Genomic DNA, 18636 nt, shown 5'->3' with positions numbered 1-18636 from the left:
AGTACCAGGTACCGGTCTTGGAGATAAATGTAAAGAATTACCAGAATTATTGATTCAAGTTTTACCCAGATTATTGACAACGAGAAAGGAAGACTGGGATGCAATCTCAGCCTGTAAACAGAAACAAGATGAAGATATTAGTGATTTTTATTCTAGGTTTGAAAAATGTTTCAGTATCAACAGTGGTCTCAAGACAAGTAGTGAGTCATACCCTCACCTTTTCGTTACTAAATTAGTCGAGAATTCAAGTCCTCAAATTAAAAATCGAGTTTTGAAAGTCGAAAGCACCTGGCAAGCAAATACTCCGTCCCAGATGCTCCAGATGCTTCAGTATCACCAGAATAGAATTAGGGAAGAGCAAGAACACGAGAGAAAACGTATGAAAGACACGAAAATGAAAGTGCTAGTTGCACAATCTGTTCCTCAAGACAGTCAGAAGAGGGGTCCGAATCAAGCCAGTCATCCTGCAGCTCCCGTTAAAGGGAACTGCAATTATTGTAAACAGCCAGGTCATTTTATAAACGAGTGTGCAGTTCTGAAACACAATATAGCTACTGGTAAGACTAAAGAAAGACCACGTCCGCCGAGACCAGAACAAGTTTCACAGACTCCTCAGTCACAGAATGCACAACAGACAGTTACAGTACCGCAGCCCATCGCTGCAACACAGCACGTTACATCGCAGATGTACCAGTATGCACAGTCCGAGTATCCAGAGTATCAGCCATATTCATGAAACAGCCTAGAGAGGGAGGTAGGCTTGCCTCTCATCGAGATACCTGTAGATCAAGAAGGTCCCTATGTTCACAGTCAAGTATTAGGGAAAGACCGAAAGTTTTTGATCGATACAGGGGCAAGTAGGACCACAATTAGTCATGCCGAAGTTCCAGGGGCTCCGCTCTCAGGCTCAAGAAATGTTTCCCTTGGATTTTCAGGAAAGCCAATAGTTAACGAGATATCTAAACCAGTTACTCTAGAAGTAGGTCCATTGTCCCGTACTACTGATCTGTTACTTACTAAGTCATGTCCAGAAAATCTGTTAGGCATTAAGACATTGAAAGAGTTAGGTGCAGTTATTTGCTGTTCCCCAGAGGGAATACGTCTGTTCCTACGTGACTTTAAGGGTCACTATGTATTACGAGATTTTGATTCCAGACTGTCTAATGTTCCGCAGCATTTATGGGCGCAAGGTCCAACTGATGTAGGTTATATGCAAATCACACCCCATCATGTGACTCTCAAACCAGGTGTAGTGTTACCCCGAATCAGACAGTACAGATTGCCACCTGAGGCTGTAGCAGCCTTATCCAAAATTATTGACGAGCTCATGGCACAAGGAGTAGTTGTAGAAACTGACTCCAATATATGTAATTCTCCGATCATTCCAGTCATGAAACGTACTGATCCAAATGCACCCCCAGTATATCGATTAGTGATTGATTTACGAGAGCTTAATAAATGTATTATTCCTCAGTACCCAGTTGTCCCAGATATCTCTTCCCTGTTAACTGCTATTGATTCTGAAGCCACGTTCTTCACTGTCATAGACCTCAAGAATGCATTTTTTAGTGTTCCAATTCATCCAGACAGCCAGTTTCTTTTCGGATTTTGTTTAAATGGAAGGAGCTATATGTTCACACGCGCTCCTCAAGGTTTCACAGAAAGCCCTAGTATTTACAGTCAAGCACTCAAGAGACAACTAGACAACATTCATATGCCAACTGACACTGCCCTGCTCCAGTACGTCGATGATTTACTGATCACAGCCCGTTCTGAACGTGCATGCGAGCGAGCATCACTTACAGTTCTGTATTTCCTAGCCGAGATGGGGCACAAGGTGTCACCTTCGAAGCTTCAATTCTGTGTCCAGCAAGTGGTCTACTTAGGACACTTACTGTCCAAGAGGGGTAGGCAGTTGACACCCGACCGTATCCAGTTAATAGCGAGTCTTCCCCAGCCCAGAACCCAGAAGGAGGTACGTGCCTTTATCGGCCTTACTTCTTATTGTAGACAATGGATTCCTCAGTATGCATTTCTAGCCAAGCCACTGATACAGTTAACGACACAGGAGGCAGCCGTATCGACTGTCCTCCCTTGGACATCTGAACATACACTTAGTTTCAACGAGTTAAAGAAAGCTCTATGCCAAGCTCCAGTTCTAGCTACACCGAACTACAGTAAGCCTTTTACACTTTTCGTTACTGAACGTGAAGGTACAGCATTATCTGTTCTCACACAAGATCAAGCAGGACAATACAAGCCCTGTGCTTATTTTTCGAGCACATTAGATCCAGTCGCCCAGGCGTTGCCTGCGTGCCTCAAGTCAGTTGCAGCCACAGCACTAGCTATCAGACAAAGTGATTCCATAGTTTTAGGACATTCCCTGACAGTACAAGTTCCACATTCCGTGGAAGTTCTTTTAAACCGAACACAAACTCAGCACTTGACAATTGCACGTTTAACAGGTTATGAATTGACACTGTTCCAGCCACACATAGAAATTAGACGCTGCAACGTTCTGAATCCTGCTACACTGTTACCGTCAGTTAATTCAAATCCTGACCCACATGACTGTGTGGAAGTAGTTAACATTACGACAAAGCCAAGACAAGACCTGACAGACATTCCGTTACCAGATCCTGACCTGACACTTTATGTGGATGGTTCATGTATGAGAACTAGTACAGGAGAACTAGTCGCCGCGTATGCAGTGACTACTGACACCGAAGTTATTGAAACACACCGTATTGATACCCTGTCCGCTCAAGCAGCAGAACTAGTCGCTCTGACACAAGCCTGTATACACGCCAAGAACCTGAAAGTTAATGTTTACACGGATTCACGTTACGCATTCGGAGTTGTACACGACTTCGGAGTGCTCTGGCAGGAGAGAGGTTTCATGACTTCTCATGGAACCAAGATTCAGCATGGTTTCCTTATTCAAGCTCTGTTAGATGCAATACATTTACCGACATCCATTGCTATCATGAAATGTAAAGCACATACGAAAGTTACTGACATTATTTCCCAAGGTAATGATCTAGCAGACCGCACAGCCAAGCTTACAGCACAGACTCCAGACATTCCAGTTAATCAGACACACACTCCAGATCCGACTACATGCATGACAGTTAAGGACCCTACTCAAGATGTCATAGATATCCAGTTACATGCTACTTCCGAAGAAATCAAGAAATGGTCTGAACAAGGAGGGGTCCAGACAGATCAAGGATGGTTAACGAAGGGTAGAGCCACATGGTTTCTCCCCGACTCTATGGTTCAAGTCATTATTAATACCGCACATAGTCCAGCACATTTAGGAGAAAAAGCTATGTTAGACAGTATCCAGAACATTTGGTTCAATAAACATTTACGAGCTGCAGCCAAGCAGAAAGTCCGTACCTGTATGATATGTTGTCAGTTTAATCCAGGTAAAAGTGTCCCGGTGGAACAAGGTGGTTTCCAGCCCCCTGACCACCCTTTTGAGGTCCTCCAGATAGATTATATTCAAATGGAGCGATGTCGAGGTTTCAAGTATGTCCTTGTAGTTGTATGCGCTTTGTCCAGATGGACAGAAGCATATCCAGTCCCAGATTACACAGCCGCGACCACTGCCAAGCAGTTGGTTCGTGAATTTTTCCCTAGGTATGGACTCCCTAGAGTCGTATATTCTGATAACGGTCAGCCATTCTCCTCAGAGTTAATGAAGCACGTTTCCCTTTTGTTAGGGTACCAGTGGAAGTTCCATTGTGTACGCCATCCTGAAGCAGCCGGTCTAGTCGAGAGACATAATCAGACCCTGAAAATCCGTATTGCAAAAGTCTGTAAAGAAAAAGGTGTGGACTGGCTAGTAGCTCTGCCAGTTGCTTTATTTTATATGCGCATGGTCGCACATTCCAGATCAGGTCTGTCCCCGTATGAGGTCGTATTCGGCCGCCCCCCTAACATGTGGGGTACTCCTAGACCCCGAAGTATTACCGATGTTTCATGTAATATGCTGACAGATTACCTAGCTTCCTTGATGTCTGCCCTCAACTCATGTCGTTCACAGGTTGCTGCCGCATTTCCAGACAATACCGAGGTGGCACCGCATGAAATCGTTCCAGGTTCCCTTGTGATGGTCCGGAACTTTGACAGATCAAGTCCGCTGGAACCTCGTTGGAAGGAGCCACGTCAGGTCCTCTTGACCACCCGTACTGCCGTCAAGCTGGAAGGCAGGAAGGGGTGGGTCCACCTTTCTCATGTAAAACTTTTCAATGGATTGAAACCCGTTTCTAAAAACATTTCCAAGGAGTCCCAGGATTTTAAAGACTGCCAAGACATTGTTTTAAAGGACTGTCCCGCAAAAGACATTGACACAACCCCTTCCCTGTTAGAGAAAACTCCGCAGCAGGAGTATAAGTTAAAGCTCAGGTCTAGTAAAATAAGTCAGTCAGTTTGATTGTATAAGTCCTCCCCTAGGTGAAACGGTTAGATTGTTTCTGACATGTATAAAATAGACCCCCATAGTGAGAGAGTCAGTCAAAGTTCAATCAGATGTATCGTTTTTCTAAGTTTCATATTATTCATCAGCATTATGATTTCCTGCACCAGCTACGCATTTTTCCTGTATTTTCCAGTTCCTCATGTAAATAAGTCTGCTAATGCTACAATAGAGCACACGTTTAGTGATCTGCCTCCTCACGAATATTCATACCGCCTCGCTATGCGTAACAACACATTTATCCGTATGTTACATTATTCACACCAGACCAGCAATACCACTAATTGTTGGGTGTGTGGTCGACTCCCCCCTTTCCAGACCCCGAAGGGAGTTCTGCCACTTTTTCCTTATCCATTTTCACATAATGGTTCATGTGGAGCATGGTCCACGTTAGCGTCATCCTCAACAGATATGTCTTTTCTTAACAGTACATGTTTCTCAGACAAGCAAGGTTTCCCCCACAGAACAGGTTTAGATCTAGAAAATGAAGTGTATAATTTAGGTAATTATTCGTCGAATTTCATGGTCCTGAATGTTCAGTCTGATACTACTCCAGACTCACCTACTATTTCAGTACTACCAGTCAAAGGCGAATTATGTGTCCGTAGTTATGGTTCTGTACACGTAGGACATAGTGAATGTACTACTGTTATCAAGTATAGTGACAGTGGGAAATCTATTTTTAAAGCCTCACGTCATTTTTATTTTGTTTGTGGTCAAACTGCATATGTTCATCTGCCCCTCGATTGGGAGGGAACCTGTTACATTGCCTTCCTACTGCCACCTGTTTTCCTAGCCCCACCTGACTACCATAGGAATTCCTTCCTAGTACACACTAGACACAAGAGAAATCTCCCGATTGTCGATTATACTGAAACCGCCGCAGAACAATTCATTGATATAGATAAAGGTGTGTTCCCTTATTTAGGTACAATTGTAAATAGTAAGCTAATCCGTAGGTTAACAAGAACCCTTGAAGCTGTAGTAGATGAGACTGCCTCCGCTCTAGGTAACCTAACCGAAGAGCAATCCTTTATGAGAATTGTCGTTTTACAGAATCGTCTCGTCCTTGACGTCATACTGGCCGATAGGGGCGGGGCCTGTAGAGTTCTCGGATCTAGTTGCTGCATTTTCATTCCAAATAACGCGCCGTCTGTTTATTCAGCTATAACCAGACTCCATAAAATTGCCCATCTGTTACATCAAGACCCAGGCACCTGGACATGGTCCGGTTGGTTCTGGAATATAATTTCCGCATGGGGATGGAAAGTCCTGTCCTTTCTAAGTATAGCAGTAGCGATCATATTTAGCTGCTGCCTCTGTATACAATGTGGCCCTGCGATTTGCAGCATGTGTGCTACCTCTTGTATTCCTAGTCCTAAGCCCCGTTCTAAATCCCGTTCCAAGATAATTCGAGACGAGCAAATGGTACTGTATGAAATGATAGACGGTATCATGAATATTGATGTTTCCTGATGGAAACGTAGTGACAAGGAGGGAATGTGGAAAAGTAAATTTTGCCATGTTCTGTGTCCCTACGCCTCATCCATCATATGTTATGTGTGCATGACCAATATGCATATGTTATTCCCCATGTCTGATCAAGACGCAATTATAGTTGTGTCCACCTCTGGTATGCCAGTTTCCAGTCCTCGTGAATACTACGAATATTAGGCCTATGTAAAGCTACGTTGCCACGTTTCCCAGTGTGCACGTTATTTCATTATAAAGTTCCCGTTTCCAGGCCTCAACAGAGCCCGGACCCTAGATTCAGCTCCTGTCTCCTGAAGCCTCGCTGAGGAGCGATACAGCCCCCACCTGTATCCTCGACCCTTCACTTACTTCCTTTTACGCAGTGCCCGGTGCAGCTTGGTTTTGCCTCTGAGTCTGCCAAGAGTATGTTATGATTCCAGCTATCAGTTCAGTCCTCCTTCTCTGCATTTCTAAGCTACTGAACTGCATCAATAGTTTCCGTCATTGTCTAGCCCTCACGGCTCCATGGTAGAGAAATACTGTATTTAATGGTCATTTAGTATTCTTCATCACGCACTACATGTAGAATAATGCATGGTCCAGTCTTAGAGTCAAGTTAGCCTTTCCCCTCATGACTTCTAGTTTATATCAACATGTTCCCTAAACATCAGATACTAGATAGGGTTTAGGTACATGTCGCTCCGACCCTCCAGACTTTAGTCTCTGCTCCTAGCACAGAGTTCATAGCCCCCAGCTTCTCCTAGTAATACGTCATTGCCAGTTTACGCGCACCACCAGATTAGAGGTCCCGGCTCCTTAGGTAGCCCCCTCCTATGTTTCCGCCCATTCATGACATATTCTGTTACGTTTGCATCACATGTCTATGTATACTCCCAGTTACACCTACTTTTACTGTTATCTTTCGCGACTGCTACGCGTCACGCCTTCTGCTCCACCCACTGCTACGCCTACTGCAATGTAATGCTATGTGTTCGCGCTATGTATAAATGCTCTTGTATTGTTATGAAAAGTTAGCGCGCTCATCCCAGACCCGGCCCCAGCAGCTGCTGGGTCATCCTATGCAGGTTGTCCTGATCCTGTCCTTATGCTGTATTAAACCTGCAGAAACTCCTACTACCTCGAATCTTGACTCTTATTTATTGAGCTATCTGTTATGCTATATGCCTAGTCAAAAATAGGGTATTATTTATTTATTTACCACATTCTTACCTGCTAGGAGAGCTGGATGGGTACTGTGGAATATGAGGACTGGCGGGATGCCCTGATGGGGCCCCGTGAACGTACTACCTCTTCCCGATTAAGACTTATCCAAATCTATTACCTCAACTCAGCGTATCTCTCGCCAACCCACCTATATTGTGCAGGCCTGCATCTCACTACAGCCTGTCCTCACCGTGGTGTTCATCCAGCCGATTTTTGTTCATATATTATGGACTTGTGCGGTGATACACCATTATTGGACCAGGGCGACCTGATACCTGTCCGATGTTCTTGAATGGGAAGTTCCCCTTACTGGTTCTCCTTCGGGTGTTTGAAGGATCTAGAGGCACAAGGGCAGAGAAGGCATTCCTGAGCACAGATCTCCTGATGGCAAAAAGAGACGTCGCTTTGCGATATATGTCCCCATGTTCCACTACATTGGTGGGATGGAGAAGGGGTGTGGATTGGTTTATGCAACAGGAGCGTGTGGTTTTTGAAGCCCTGTAGGTGCCCTTAGGAGCATTAACCGGTGTGGGGTAAATGGTTGGAATCAGCTTACGTAACTTGTCATGGACTTGTATTTGTGGACGTTCTTCCTATGTAGTGTACTATATTGCCTAAGTGTTCTTACTTCGCATGGACTAAGTACTCCATCTTGTACTATACGGTACGAGCGCCATGTGTGTATCTTTGATGGCCTAAAATCCAATAAAGTTTGTTTATTTAAAAAAAACTTAATTGGTTCACCAATGTATAATTAATCTAAAAGAAGAACTCCTAGGTTAGACCTGCACAGGATAGAAACCTCCACCTATAGATGGAAAAATACCTGAGGAATAAAAGAAAAAGAATTAAGACAGGCCTTTGAGATACTTTCAGTGTAGTACCTTATAACCCATCAACTGGGAAACTCAAATCTCCTTAGTTCTTGCAGCCAGTAACCTGCTAAATATGAATAATGTGTAGGAAATGAACACTCACAAAGAACCTGTATGTGTAGCATGCCTGTGCTGGATTCATAGTTTAGTGGTAATAATCAATTGCTTCCAAATACCTCCTATTGCTTGAGCAGTATACATCTCTTCTGAAATTAGTCTATGCATAATATTTGGCAATTCCAGAATGTAAAGTTAATATTTTGTGGAAATAATTAGAAATGCAAATAACAAATAAAATGGTAAAATATCAAGTACTAACTGGCTCAAGGAATAACTTGAAACTGAATCCATATGCTCTTTGTGCATTTGGTTTCCATTTGAAGTTATTCCTCCACAGGTCCACTGGGATTCAGCATTTATTCATTGTTGTTTGTTCTCCCCCTTGTTCTTAGACCTATAATATGATATCTAGGGGGTACCTTTCCTATTAAAGTGAGTTTTACTGTTGTGATCCATTACCTTTAAAATTGCAGTAATAGCCCCCTCCAGACACTACCCATGACATCACATATAATGCCACTGATAACTTCACAGATAACATACATAATTGGTAACATCACATCACTATTATGATTATGTCGCTGAAGCTGCCCATGAGTCTATTAGGTTCCATTTTGTTGGCCGTGCCTGTTTTTCCACAGTTTCCGCAAAGCCCTTGCTTTATTTGACCAAGACTCCACTAGATCCTATAATGGCTGCATGGGAGAAAAACCTTTCAGGCCCATCAGCCTCTAGACATATCGCTAGACACCATAGGCAGACCCTGGGTTGCCCACTCTTTCTATCCATCACTTGAGAGTCTGACATCCTCTAAGCAGAACCTAACATCTTTTCTGGATCTATGCGTTCTAAAGCTGTTCGACCGGCAAGACCAGTTGAAAATGCTGCCTTAAACCCACGTACTGTTGGCACTGAACTCTGGAAAATTATCTGTTTTTCCTGGATCTACGGCATGCCTATATTCTTCCACCAATGCTCTCTGCCCTTCTACACTACTTGAGGTTTACAGTTTGATCCAATCATCTTCAGTTTGCGGTTCTTATTAGAACTGATAGTGGCCCCATTCATCTTTACGAAAGTGCTGGTGGCCATGGCAGCTTTGCTATGAAGATCAGTCCCTGTATTTCTGTATTTGAATGACTGGCTGGTGAAAATGTAGTCCATGATACTGGACCAAGAGCATTTACGGCAGATGATGCTTCTCTATGACCTAGGCTTGACCATCAGTGGCCAAAGGTCCAGCTGTACTTACACATTTAGGCTCGCTTTTATTGTGACCGTGCTAAACCCAGCCCTTATGAAAGTGTTTCGTCCATAGAATATGGCATATATTTAGGTGATGATTCCGATGTATTTGACTCAAACTTGGTTCCCTGCAGGTATTGCACCTGTGATGCCTCTCCCCTTATGCATCCTGTTGTTGCCTTATGCTAGATGGCAGTTGAGGGCTGGCCCAGTGGTGTTGTCAGGGCAAACATCAGAAGTTGTCTCTCCGTACAAGTCTACCAGTAGCATCTCGACAAAAGCCTTTGGCTTGCCCAGAGAGATGATCTCTGCCAGTAATGAGTCTGAAATGAGTCTATGCATTATATCTAGCAATTCCAGAATGTAAACTTAATATTTTGTGGAAATAATTAGAAATGCAAATAACAAAATGGTAAAATATCAAGAACTAACTAGCTCAAGGAATAACTTGAAATTGAATCCATATGTTCTATGTGTATATGGTTTCCATTTGAAGTTATTCCTCCACAGGTCTACTGGGATTCAGCATTTATTCATTGTTGTTTGTTCTCCCCCTAGACCTATAATATGATGTCTATAATATGATGTCTAGGGGGTACCTTTCCTATTAAAGTGAGTTTACTGTTGGGATCCATTACCTTTAAGATTTTGCAGTAATAGCCCCCTCCAGGCTCTACCCATGACATCACATATAATGCCACTGATAACTTTATAGATAACATACATAATTGGTAACATCACATCACTATTGGTATCATTATGTCGCTGAAGCTGCCCATGAGTCTATAATGTTCCATTTTGATCCCATCTGATTCTTTCCTTGAGCAGGCTTCCAAATATTTGTGCTTCGAACAGGCGGTTTCTATGGCCTTCTTCAGTTGTAGCTGTTTTTAAATACAGGTGGTGGTGTCCTCCTCGATGTTTACAAGATATGTCTCTGCCTCTTCCAGTCTTATGGTTTGTCTGTGACACACTCTTTCATGTGATCTAGGATCTCCCTAAAGTTGTCAATTTGCCATCTATACATTGCAGGCTGCCTCTCATTTCAAACAGCATTCAACAAGTGTCATGCCTGCTTTCCCGTCTAGGCTTTTTTACCCTTATTTTCTCACCATCTTTGTCCATGTTCCCTTTGCATACTGCTTCAGTTTTCAAATATCAATTTCCTGTTTTTAGTGTTTATTTATTTAAAGAGTTTTATATAGCTCTGGCAAGACTTGAGTATTAAAGCTCTTTACAGACTTAATCAAGATAGTGCAAGAAGACATTGGTTACAGAGTGAAAAACAAGTTGAAAGACAAATCGGAGCAATTCTTAGAGATGAAACAAAGCAGATAGTATGTAGTTCGAGGAGGAGATTCCAGTTGTGGGCTAGGTTTTAGAGTCCACAGAGGGTTGAGGTGCTGATTGAGGAGAAGATCTTTAAATTGTCTTCTAAAACACTTGAAAGAAGGATTCCCCCTGATTTGAAATATGAAGGAGTTCCAGATTTTGGGGGCATTCCCCGAGAGGGAGCATGCTCATTTTTTTGTTTCTGTTTTTTGGGTGGGATGAGAAACAAAGTGTTGGTGCTTCTTAAATTTCTCGTCTGGCCTGCCTTAGTGAGGTTGCATGCAAGGTAGACTGATGTGAAGGACTTTGATTGAGACAGGCAGTTTTGAAACGACAACGGACTTCAATCGGGAGCCACTTTTGATTTTTTTTTAGGGAGAGGGAAATGCGAGCTTTCTTTTTTACTCCAATGACCATCCTTGGAGCAGCATTTAGTGTGCTCCTAGGGGGACTAGGTGCAACTTTGCAGTGCTAGTAAGGGTGGCATTCACGTAGTCCAGGCTAAACCGCATCATCAATTGTGTGGCAGTTTTTAGATCATTCAGAGGGAGGAAGGGCTTTATCTTGTGTAGGAGTTTTAGGTTGTAGAATGCACTCTTCACTGTATTCTTTATGTGTAGGCTTATGCTCAGACTGGGGTCCAGGGTGATCCTCGGAGATTTAACCGATTCAGGACAAGTGATTTTGCAGTTAAAAGCATTGATGTTATTTAGCCCCGAGTGGTTGCTCCATTGTTGGAAAGGATAATTGATTTCAGTCTTGTCTTTGTTTAGTTTTTGGTGTAGTGGGAGAGGCAAGTTTGGCCTTTGAGAGTGGAGTTTAACTGATAGCTTCCTCTAGAGAGGATATTTCTTGGTAGGGCTGGGTGTCGTCCGCGTAGATGTGGTATAGGATGTTTGCCTGTTTGAGTATGGTGGTGAGGGGTTCCATATTGTTGTTTAATAGTGTAGGTGAGAGAACTGAGTCTTAGGGTACACCTCTGGTTATGGCAGACGTATCTGAGGTAGAGTTGATTCTTTTTATTAGTTGAGAGCGGTTGTGTAGATATGAGGTGAACCATTTGTGGAGGGATTCCAAAAGCAACTTGTGTTTGTCTGTGTTGAAGGCCGCTGATGTGTCTAGGAGGAAGAGGAGGTAGCATCTATCCATGTCCAGAGATTTGTGTATGTCATCTGCCATATCGGGTATAGCTGTTTCTGTGGTGCATTCTTTCCTAAAAGTCAAGAAGATTGTTGGAGTCAATGTGGTGGTTGATTTGGGAGAGAACGCGTCTCTCTAGAATTTTTGCCAGGAAGGTAAGGTTGGAGACAGGCCTGAAGATGTTGAGGTCATCCGGGTCAGCACCTTTGTTTTGTGTCTCCTTTGCCCATGTTCTTTATCAGATTTGTGCGATACAAAGATGAAGGTTGCATACAGGAAAGTTTGTCATGGGGGCCTCACACTCCGCTGTCCGTTGTGGACTCGGTAGGTAAGCACGTTGGTGCAACAGTGCACTGACCTGTGCTGCCTCCGAGATGAGGGAAATGTGCTTTCTTCCAATAAAGTTGGAGGTTCCAAATGAATACTCATCATTTCCGAAGTGCTCATCGTGTGGACAGTGACACCCATACCTTGGAATCTACTCATTCTAGTGCTAGCGTTAGGTTCTAGCATGCAGGGTGTTGGAGAAAGTTAATCCCCAGGATCTTGAACACGGCACAAGAGCTCTTGGGACGCAGAACAGCTGTTCTTAGTCTGTACAGTCTCCTTGCTCTGTCAGTAGATGGACCAATGCTGCCGTCTTTCTGTCTTCAAGAGGACTGCTGCATTCACCAGGTCACTTGCTCGTCGGGGCTCACGGCGCAGATGAGGATCAGCTCTTACATCTCTCCACTTTCAAGGATCCGCAGGTGGTAGGATTAGCCCAAGTGCCATGTCACCAAGGACGCGGATAGGGCCTCACACTCACGGGCAGCTCCTGTCACGGCTGAACCACTGAGGCCACAATCTACCTAGCGACCACTTTTCTGCTGGGCATCACCATGGCGCACAGTGCCAGCACAGAGAATTCTCCACTACCCCTAGCCATCAGATATTCAGGCATACTGACACCTTTACAGGACTGTTCTCATTCTTTGAATTGTTGGATTAAATTATATTACAGGCTGTTGTTGGGTGTAATGTAGCGCCTCACAGTGTCCTTTCTTTCAGCGCCAAGACGCCCAGGGGCACACAAGTGCTTTATAAAACCACAAATCAAATCAAATCACTAAGTGGTCCTCTTGAATCCGCTTTGGCTACGCTCCCCTCTTCTACCTTTCTTCACTCTTTCTCATCCAACCAAGGAGGAGGAATGACTGCACAAACTGGACCCAAAACGTATGATATCCTACTACATTGTCCTCACTCAGCATAACTGAGTGGATGATCGGCTCTTTGTGGGAGCAAGGTAGGATGATGTGGGGATTACATGCACCAATTTGAGATGGGTCATTCTTGGTGTCAAAATCTTCCATGGTCTGGCTAAGAAAGACATTCCATATTGCATTTGTGCTCATTCCACCAGGGCTTATTCCAAGAGATTTCCAGAGACCTCCTTTTTGCTGACATCGGTCTGTCAGCAGTGTTTGTCCACGCAAAGGTTTGCAAAGCTCTACTGCCTGTGGTGTTGTAAGATTTCCTCAGTTAACCAGCAGTACTCAGTCCCACTGCCCAGACAAGAACTCATTAATAATGATACGTTAAGGCCTATAATTACAGTCTCGCACCTTACCCGTTTGGTTTTCTTTACCCTTGATAAAATAGAAAGCAGATCCTTCAAAATACCTCTGACGATCCTTAGAGACTCCCAGACAAATATGGCAGGGGCAGTTTCTGAGTTTATGTTGAAGAACTTCACCATCTTGCCTGTGCCATAAGTTAGAACAAGCTCATTTAGTAATTTTTCCTATGTAGACTACAGTCAATAGTTGCTATGCATTGCCTACGACATACATCCATATGCATTCCTGTGTGATAAGACAAAAGTCCTGCAAGTTAGAGGCGCTATGACATTAGCTCCTAAATGAATTTCAGACAAAATCAATATGCTAATGATGGCTGTACTTCCCTGAATAAAACAAGTAAACAGGGACCTCCCTTTTTCTCTCCCACCACATATCTACTAGTTTATTTGCTCATGAGCCTTTGGAGGTATTCTTAAGATGTTTCTATCTCTGATAGAGGTCATGACCTCCTGAAAATTGCCTTTCATAATCTGGGTGTTTTATACTGTGTCCATGCTAATTGTAGTGGTTAGGCATCCTTGTAATAAACTTAATATAACACCCATATTACCCCTTCTTGCCTAAGCCACCAGCAAGGTGCTTGGGTACCTGATTGTGTTTCCAAAAGGCGCACATACTGCTCTTCATTTACAACATTACCAGAATTGTAGCCTGGTATGAATACTAGTATTTGTCCCACCCAGGGAGCCTTTATCATACACTTCTTTGCTTGGGCAGAGTTGTATTTCCTTTAGTAGACTATGATTTGCATCAAAAAGCCTAGGAACCTACTTTAAAAGCCTAACATTGAAGGGGATATGTAAACCCTTCACATTTCAGGACAAGAGCTATAATTTAACCTCTGTCATCATGGTCTATCTTTAGAGCACTAACATTCTGGTAATAGAAGAGGGCTACTTGTTGCTCTTTCCCACCCACTGCTTCTCCACTTTCATGAACTCACCTATCCTGCTGAAGGCCTTCATTTCTATGGTGAGGAAATGCTCCCTAGGTGTGAATTTACTTCCCCCATCTACACTCTGCATTCTGTAATGTAACTAAAATTGACCAATATTTTGGTAATACCAAGAGCTACATGATGCTCCTTGTTTAGCCGCTAATGTAGGTAGCACAAACCATTTAAAGCACGTGTAGCAGCTGATCTGAATCAATCATGAGTGTTATGAATTGTGTACATATTAGTTTGGTGCATTATTTCAAGGTAGATGAGATATCTCACCTGAACTTTAGCCACAAGTTCTCAAAGCTTTTACTCTTTGGTAATTATCTGTCTTTCGCGGTATTTCCAAAAAAGCAGCACAAGATTTTAGTCCCTTTATTCATGGTCCCCAAGAAGGACAGAGGCCTAACCTCTGTTCTGGATCTATGCCATCTAAATCTGTTCATCTGGCAAAACCAGTTGAAAAAGCTGCCCCAGACCCACATTCTGTTTGTACGGAGTCTGAATGTACACTGTAAGCGAAGGAAGCCATCTTTTTTGTATTTCTATTTAATACGATTGCTTCAGAGAGTACAACTAAGAACATTATCAAATGTTCTCAAAGGGGTTTACTACTAATGATTCAACCTGGCATTGCCTTTCATTCAGGTATTTTTTAATAGTTTAGAAATTAAAGCTTCAGTTTCTTAGATGATTCTGCTGCTCCATGAACATGCATGAAACTCCGTTTATCCCTCCTCGATCTATTTTCTAGATTCTATGTCGGTTTTTGCAGGATTTTTCTGAAAGGCATTAATATTTTGAGGCCTTTGTTTGGCTTAATTGATCTGAGACACTTGAAGGTTGGCCTTCTGCCTCAACCAGAGAGTTTAAGTTGTAGGTAGGTTTTCTCCCAAGTACCACAAATATATGTTTGTTAGTCGGCGGCAAATTCTTGTCGATAACAGCCACAATGCTAGTGGTTGTTTGTGTAGGTGGTGGCATTAATTAAGCATTTGATAACTTGGTGTTGGTTTTCTAATGACGGGATTAAATTACCATTTGGCCTTGATGTATTGCTCAATTCTTTCCAACCTATCCTGTGTATTGTTACATGAAATCTATTTGGGTTTATTTACTTTACAAAAAGAGGAGTATTTTATTTTCCGTTTGCAGTGTAAGTTTATCTTTGTATCTACCTTGACACTGTTGATATTCACTGCTTTGCTTTCCAAAGGATTTAGGGAATATTGATGGCGCCCTCTGTTTCCATTTTTTTTAATTCAATGTAAATTTTAGAGGATTGATATGTGTCTTGTAATTACCGCCTGTTCTGAGTGCCCTTCTCTGACTGGATGTCCATTACCAATAAGGAAGTCCAACCCAATGAAGTAACTTTGTTTCTCCCTTTTATTCATTGGTAGTACTTTTCATTGAAAGAGTGACTGCTGATAAAGTAGAAGTCCACTCTTTCTAGCTGTACGCATTCTGCCAGGATGCACACTTAGTATGGGTGAGATAAGAGTCCAAATACATCTAACCTGCATTAAGTGCTGGATGAGCTATAGGTCGGCTCACAAATAACAGCAATTGGCATAGCAAACCAGAAGGTACACGCATCGAAATGGAAAAAGCAGGTTTCTTTTAATCCCAAGCGAGAGGTGTTTGTAATAGAATGCCAATCCTCCCATGCATCCCTCAAAGTGCCCTAAGCACTTAGGTAACACACTGGAAAGTAACGTAGTCTGTATTTGTTCTTTTTCTTTCAGGCTAGCAAATGTGATTCAGGGGCCGCACAGCTTCTGCAAGAAAAAGAGAAATCCGTTGTGGTTGCAAAGGAAGAAGCTGCTGTTGCAAAAGAACAAGTCAAGCAGTTGACCCAGGTGAGTCTTCTGAACAGAATATGGGGATGATGATAAACTGTGTATTAAAAAAAAGATAACCATATTCCTTTTCATATATTTGAGTTAATATTGTGAAAAAGTTTTCTTACATTCACATTTCTTTGTATGCTTGTATCCTTTTAACTCAGAAAAGGGGGTGGTGATGAACAGAGTGCCTGAATTAAGCAGACCACTCTTACCCAGTCCAAAGATCAGGGCTTGATCCATCACCGTTTTTTAGCTCACTGCACCATCCCAGCTCAGAACTTGGCTATATGCAAATTAGTCTGTTCCTGTCCCAGTGCATGATGGGAACAGGGCAAACCAAACTACCAAGCCAATTCTTATACTGGGAAGGAAACAAGCTTCCGGGGACCGGTTTCTGCCATTTCAGGCGTCTTCGGCCCGGCTTGCTTGAATCCTGATGGTGCAATGAGCAAGGGACTCACATCTGAGTATACCCTTCCACGCTTATGGTGGACAAAATGATTCAGAAAAGGGGGTGGTGATGAACAGAGTGCCTGAATTAAGCAGACCACTCTTACCCAGTCCAAAGATCAGGGCTTGATCCATCACCGTTTTTTAGCTCACTGCACCATCCCAGCTCAGAACTTGGCTATATGCAAATTAGTCTGTTCCTGTCCCAGTGCATGATGGGAACAGGGCAAACCAAACTACCAAGCCAATTCTTATACTGGGAAGGAAACAAGCTTCCGGGGACCGGTTTCTGCCATTTCAGGCGTCTTCGGCCCGGCTTGCTTGAATCCTGATGGTGCAATGAGCAAGGGACTCACATCTGAGTATACCCTTCCACGCTTATGGTGGACAAAATGATTCAGAAAAGGGGGTGGTGATGAACAGAGTGCCTGAATTAAGCAGACCACTCTTACCCAGTCCAAAGATCAGGGCTTGATCCATCACCGTTTTTTAGCTCACTGCACCATCCCAGCTCAGAACTTGGCTATATGCAAATTAGTCTGTTCCTGTCCCAGTGCATGATGGGAACAGGGCAAACCAAACTACCAAGCCAATTCTTATACTGGGAAGGAAACAAGCTTCCGGGGACCGGTTTCTGCCATTTCAGGCGTCTTCGGCCCGGCTTGCTTGAATCCTGATGGTGCAATGAGCAAGGGACTCACATCTGAGTATACCCTTCCACGCTTATGGTGGACAAAATGATTCAGAAAAGGGGGTGGTGATGAACAGAGTGCCTGAATTAAGCAGACCACTCTTACCCAGTCCAAAGATCAGGGCTTGATCCATCACCGTTTTTTAGCTCACTGCACCATCCCAGCTCAGAACTTGGCTATATGCAAATTAGTCTGTTCCTGTCCCAGTGCATGATGGGAACAGGGCAAACCAAACTACCAAGCCAATTCTTATACTGGGAAGGAAACAAGCTTCCGGGGACCGGTTTCTGCCATTTCAGGCGTCTTCGGCCCGGCTTGCTTGAATCCTGATGGTGCAATGAGCAAGGGACTCACATCTGAGTATACCCTTCCACGCTTATGGTGGACAAAATGATTCAGAAAAGGGGGGGGGCCACTATAGGTGTGGCAGGGTATACTCAGACATGAGTCCCTTTCTCACTGCTCCATCAGGATTCAAGCAAGCCGGGCCGAAGAGGCTGAAATGCCAGAAACCGGTCCCCGGTAGCTTGTCTCCTTTCTGGTGAAGAATTGGCTTGGTAGTTTGGTCTGCCCTGTTCCCATGATGCACTGGGCCAGGGACAGACTAATTTGCATATAGCCAGGTTCTGAGCTGGGATGGGGCAGTGAGATAAATAACGGTGATGGATCAAGCCCTGATCTTTGGACTGGGTAAGAGTGGTCTGCTTAATTCAGACACGAAGTTCCTTTTTGCTGGGTATATTTTTGGGCGCATCCATGAGCGGACAGACTAACTCAAAAGGAACGGCCAGATGATTGGACCATGACAGAGGAATAGAGTCCTTAATCGTCAACCTCTCGTCGTTGGAAAAGATTCCATCGAGCGTATGTCCAGCTCGATGAGTGGACCCTTTAACCAGCTGGACAAAGCCGCAGGCTGCCATGGCATCCAACAAGGAGATGGTATCCTTGATGTCATGCCTCTCTAAATGGAAATTAAAATCTCCCAGAACCGTAAAATCTTTTTGCCCAAAATAAGGTTCTAGGACATGGAGCAGCCGTTGTCCAAAGTCACTTCGTGGGCCAGGGGGGCGGTATGCCAGGATTCCATTAAGAAAGGCTCTATGACCACTTCTTATGGAAAAGGAAAGGGCTTGAAAGCTGTCCTTTGGGTCAGAAATAGCAACAGTATGGCAGTGGAAATGATCCCTGTAGAGAATTGCTAGCCCTCCTCCCACCCGGCCCAGTCTATCTTGTCGAGCCAGGCA

General features: G+C 43.6%; 1 protein-coding gene across 16 annotated transcripts in view; it reads left to right on the top strand.

Annotated features, from left to right (window-relative positions):
* Positions 1 to 18636, top strand: part of KTN1 (kinectin 1) — a 447380-nt gene that overhangs the window by 97584 nt on the left and 331160 nt on the right. For all 16 annotated transcript variants that reach the window (XM_078659859.1, XM_078659855.1, XM_078659854.1 and 13 more), the window contains exon 6: positions 16146 to 16259. In XM_078659859.1, the coding sequence (XP_078515985.1) occupies positions 16146 to 16259 (114 nt within the window). The remainder of the gene's footprint in view (positions 1 to 16145; positions 16260 to 18636) is intronic.

The sequence above is a fragment of the Lissotriton helveticus genome, chromosome 9 (assembly GCF_964261635.1).
Source record: "Lissotriton helveticus chromosome 9, aLisHel1.1, whole genome shotgun sequence".
NCBI lineage: Eukaryota > Metazoa > Chordata > Amphibia > Caudata > Salamandridae > Lissotriton > Lissotriton helveticus.
The sequence above is the reverse complement of the archived record's forward strand: the minus strand, read 5'-3'. Positions and strand labels throughout refer to the sequence as shown.